General features: G+C 39.0%; 1 protein-coding gene across 1 annotated transcript; it reads right to left on the bottom strand.

The window, feature by feature from the left end:
* Positions 1–1,990: 1,990 nt before the first annotated feature.
* Positions 1,991–3,308, bottom strand: LOC141817966 (uncharacterized; the record flags this gene model as incomplete). The annotated part of the gene is made up of 5 exons (XM_074705569.1): positions 1,991–2,390; positions 2,501–2,589; positions 2,672–2,965; positions 3,033–3,162; positions 3,251–3,308. Coding segments are annotated over 5 exons (971 nt in total), but the record flags the coding sequence as incomplete, so codon positions are not given.
* Between the last annotated feature and the right edge of the window lie 375 nt (positions 3,309–3,683).

Here is a 3,683-nt window from a genome sequence, read left to right on the forward strand (position 1 = left end):
TGGTGAGTCAGGCTCGGCCTATGATTTCTCTGCATTCCACACCTCCCTAGAGACGCTCCATGAAGACCACTCTGCGCACCAACGTTAGTTGGAGCAGTATGGTACTATGAATCAGGAGCAGTTCAGGGAGGTACAGGATCACTTCACTAGGGCGGATGAGTTCTACATTAGGGTGGACGAGTTCATGGTAGCACAGTCCGAGGAGTGGATGAGAGAGAAGGAGTTTAGGAGGTCTATGGATCTTACTAGACAGCAGGTTGCCTCGTTATACCAGTATCATGAGCATCTAGGCAGCCTCCCTAATTTTTTAGATTTCTTCCTAGGTTTCCGCGGCCTTTTCTTCCAGATTTGATGGGAAACACTAGGAAACCCGTTCCGGTGAATTCTTGCAGAACAAATTTTTTTTTGAAAACGGATTTAAGTTGCCCTCAGAGTTAATTAAACCAAGGTTTGATCAACGCATTTAGATCATTGGGCTATTGTGTTTGGTTTACAGGATCCAGGATAAAAGGACTAATTTAATTATAGCGGAAACATTAAATTGTACCCTTTCTTCGGGATGTCTAGAAGGAGGTGATGACCCCTTGAACTTCTTTTATATATCCTCTCCTCTTCTCGAACGTTGTGTGGGCAACGGTCCTTCGAGAATGCTCTGTTGGCGTTCTGGATCTCCGTCCTGCGTTCCGGATTCTATCCGCTCCGAAAAGCATAGAACGCCACAGGACAAAAATTTAATCCCCGCCTGGATCAATTGACAAAGTCTACAAAAGACTAAGTCAATCAATCCTCAGGATCGCCGATTCCTAAATTACTTAACTACGGTTTATTGACTAATTCTAGGTACAAAAACTGCGGAAAATTAAAACATACACGAACCCGGTTGATAACCTCGGAGCCTTCCGCTGTATTCCTTTCTTCTTCCTGGACGTTGGGTGGACAACGATCTTCCAGGAATTAAGGACTGCAATCTCCGGATGAAGAAGCCTTGGATCGCCTTTCTTCTCACCACAAAAAATACCCAGTTTAGCGACGGCCATTTTCCGTCGCTACACAAAATTAGCGACGGAATAGAGACGGAAAATGACAGTCGCTGGATTTTCGATCGCTGACGTCAGCTTAGCGACGGATATATACATTAAATTGCGACGGACAATAAAAAAACCGTCGCTAAATTTTAGAGACGGATATATAAATATGCCGTCGCTAATTAGCGACGGCCATTAAAATATTCCGTCGCTAATTAGAGACGGAATATTTATATATCTGTCGCAACTATAAGAAAATTAAATTGAAAAACTAAAATATTAGCGACGGAAATTTAAATTTCCGTCGCTAATCTTCGTAATTTTTTTTTAAAAAATAGTTATTATTAGCGTCGGAATATAAATATCCGTCGCTAATATGCAACTAAAAATTAAAAAAATACGAATAATAGCGACGGAAAAATAAAATTTCGTCGCTAATGTTTTATTTTAAAAAAAAAAAAATTACGTAGATTAGCGACAGAAAATTAAATTTCCGTCGCTAATAATTAATTTTTTTAAAATAATTTTTTTCATTTATCTGAAATCCCTGTTTATAAATACAATACGATACAATACACAATACAATCCACATGCATAACACACACACAAGCCAAAAAATGAACCACAAGTTTACATACTCAAATTCAAGCCAAAATACCACCGCACTACTCAAATTCAAGCAAATTTACAATAACACATATACAAATGTATCAATACACAGATACTGTAGCAAGTGTCAAAATACAAATAAGGATAATAACAAAATCTAAACCAGCCGAGCCAAACTCTCCAAGCCTACAAAAGATACAATAAGATAGGTTAGTTATAAATCAAGTATAACAAAGTAATAGAATAGGTTAGTTATAAATGAATGATAACAAAGTATTAAAAACATTGCATGTTTAGAAGTCATAACTAAAATTCTAAATAGATTTAATAGAATTATTAACATACCTCGCAGGCAGCTACTGATCAGGAGCATCAGGGTCCTGAGTCTCCGCATCTTCCATATTTCCAATATGTCGCATGGGTGGAGTCGAGCCCATGGCCTCCATGTAGTTCTTCCAGTTCTGCGCCATCTGATGCCACTCCGCCTGTGATGCCTCAACTGCGGAGAGTCGCGTCCTTAGCTCTTCATTTTCTTTTTGTAGAGCTTCTATCGTGGAAGATGATCCGCTCGGACGACCCCTGGCTCTAGGGGCCATCACACGATCATAGGCGACTCTCGCCTGGGAGCCTAGACCATAGAGGGTGGAGCTCTTCTTCCTCCCCCCAACCACATCATAATAAATCTCGTTCACCTGGTTGGGGGAGAGAACCTGCGGCTCCCCTCCCTGAACAGTAGCTGCAGACGCCTGTGCAACTCTAGCAGTTATTTCATCCTGTTTAAAAATGTAATAGAATTAAAATTTAGTAATAGAATAAATAATTACTATACTGAAATAATGAATTAATTACTTACGTGTAATGCCTACGAGTGAGGATCGATAAATGAGCCATCCTTGGACTTGTTTGTCTTTGTAAAAATCTCCCAACATGTAGGAGGACGCTGTAACTCATGCTCCTGAAAATACACAGAAATGAAAAATTAGTAATCAAATAAGCACTCACTAATTCTAATATAAATTTATGTATTGTAAACATACTAAGTCCAAGGTATGCTCGACAATGGAACGGGATCCAGCTGTATGCTTTGTGGATCCGGTGCTAGGACCAGCCAGCTCGGTGTTTCTGTTGGAGCGAGCTATGACTGCATTTGCTTGCCATTTTTCTGCAGACCAGATGGCCTGCCATGCATCCCAAATCTCATGTGGGATGAAAAATGGTTTGGTGCCCTTCTTCCTGGCTTTATATAGCATATCTTTATACAGTTTCGCACAGGCAGCATTCCAGGTGGCTTGAAATTCCTGCTCGTGCCCTGCCTCCCAAGTATACTTTTTCTACATGAGGGAAACAAATAATTAGTAGAAATAAAAATTAACTTAATTGATAAATAAACTGACTTACCAGAAACTCATCGTAGTAAAAGGTTCGCATGTCCTGGTCGACATGCCTCCAAGTATGTCCTGCAGGACATAATCGCTCGTCAAATTTACTGGTAATGTAGGCGGCAACTTTGTGACCTTCGGGCGTAAAACTGCATTACAAATGTAGCGACGGCTTTGTTAGACATATATCGTAAATCAAATTATGAAGGCCAAAGTACTAATAACACTAATACTTACCACCCTCCAACAACTCGCAGAACAGTCCGGTCACTGGGTTGAGCTGACATTGCTGTATCTGTAAAATATCATTATAACACAAATACGCATTGCAATAAAATTACTTATAATTGAAACTAAGTCAGTTATTTTCAGGCTCTATTTAACAATATTGAATTAATAAGCAAATGATGTAATGTTATCAAACTATAACAGGCTTATCATATATGTTCAATTATAAGTGAGCATATATGATTATGTACTGGTATAGGGTTCTAGAGTAAGGAAACATTCTCAAGGAAAATTAAATTTCTTTGAAATTAAATTAAAAAAGGTAGAAGAGAAACATGCTTTTGCAGCTAGGATGAAATAGAGAAACATATTTCAATCCATATCTAGCTAGGATTCCGGCAGCTTTATTTCCTACTGATCTTCAATTTTTGCATCAAGCATA

The sequence above is a fragment of the Curcuma longa genome, unplaced genomic scaffold, assembly GCF_044706935.1.
Source record: "Curcuma longa cultivar G26 ecotype Majalengka, Jawa Barat unplaced genomic scaffold, ITB_CL_G26_1.1 contig_22736, whole genome shotgun sequence".
In the NCBI taxonomy this organism is placed as follows: domain Eukaryota; kingdom Viridiplantae; phylum Streptophyta; class Magnoliopsida; order Zingiberales; family Zingiberaceae; genus Curcuma; species Curcuma longa.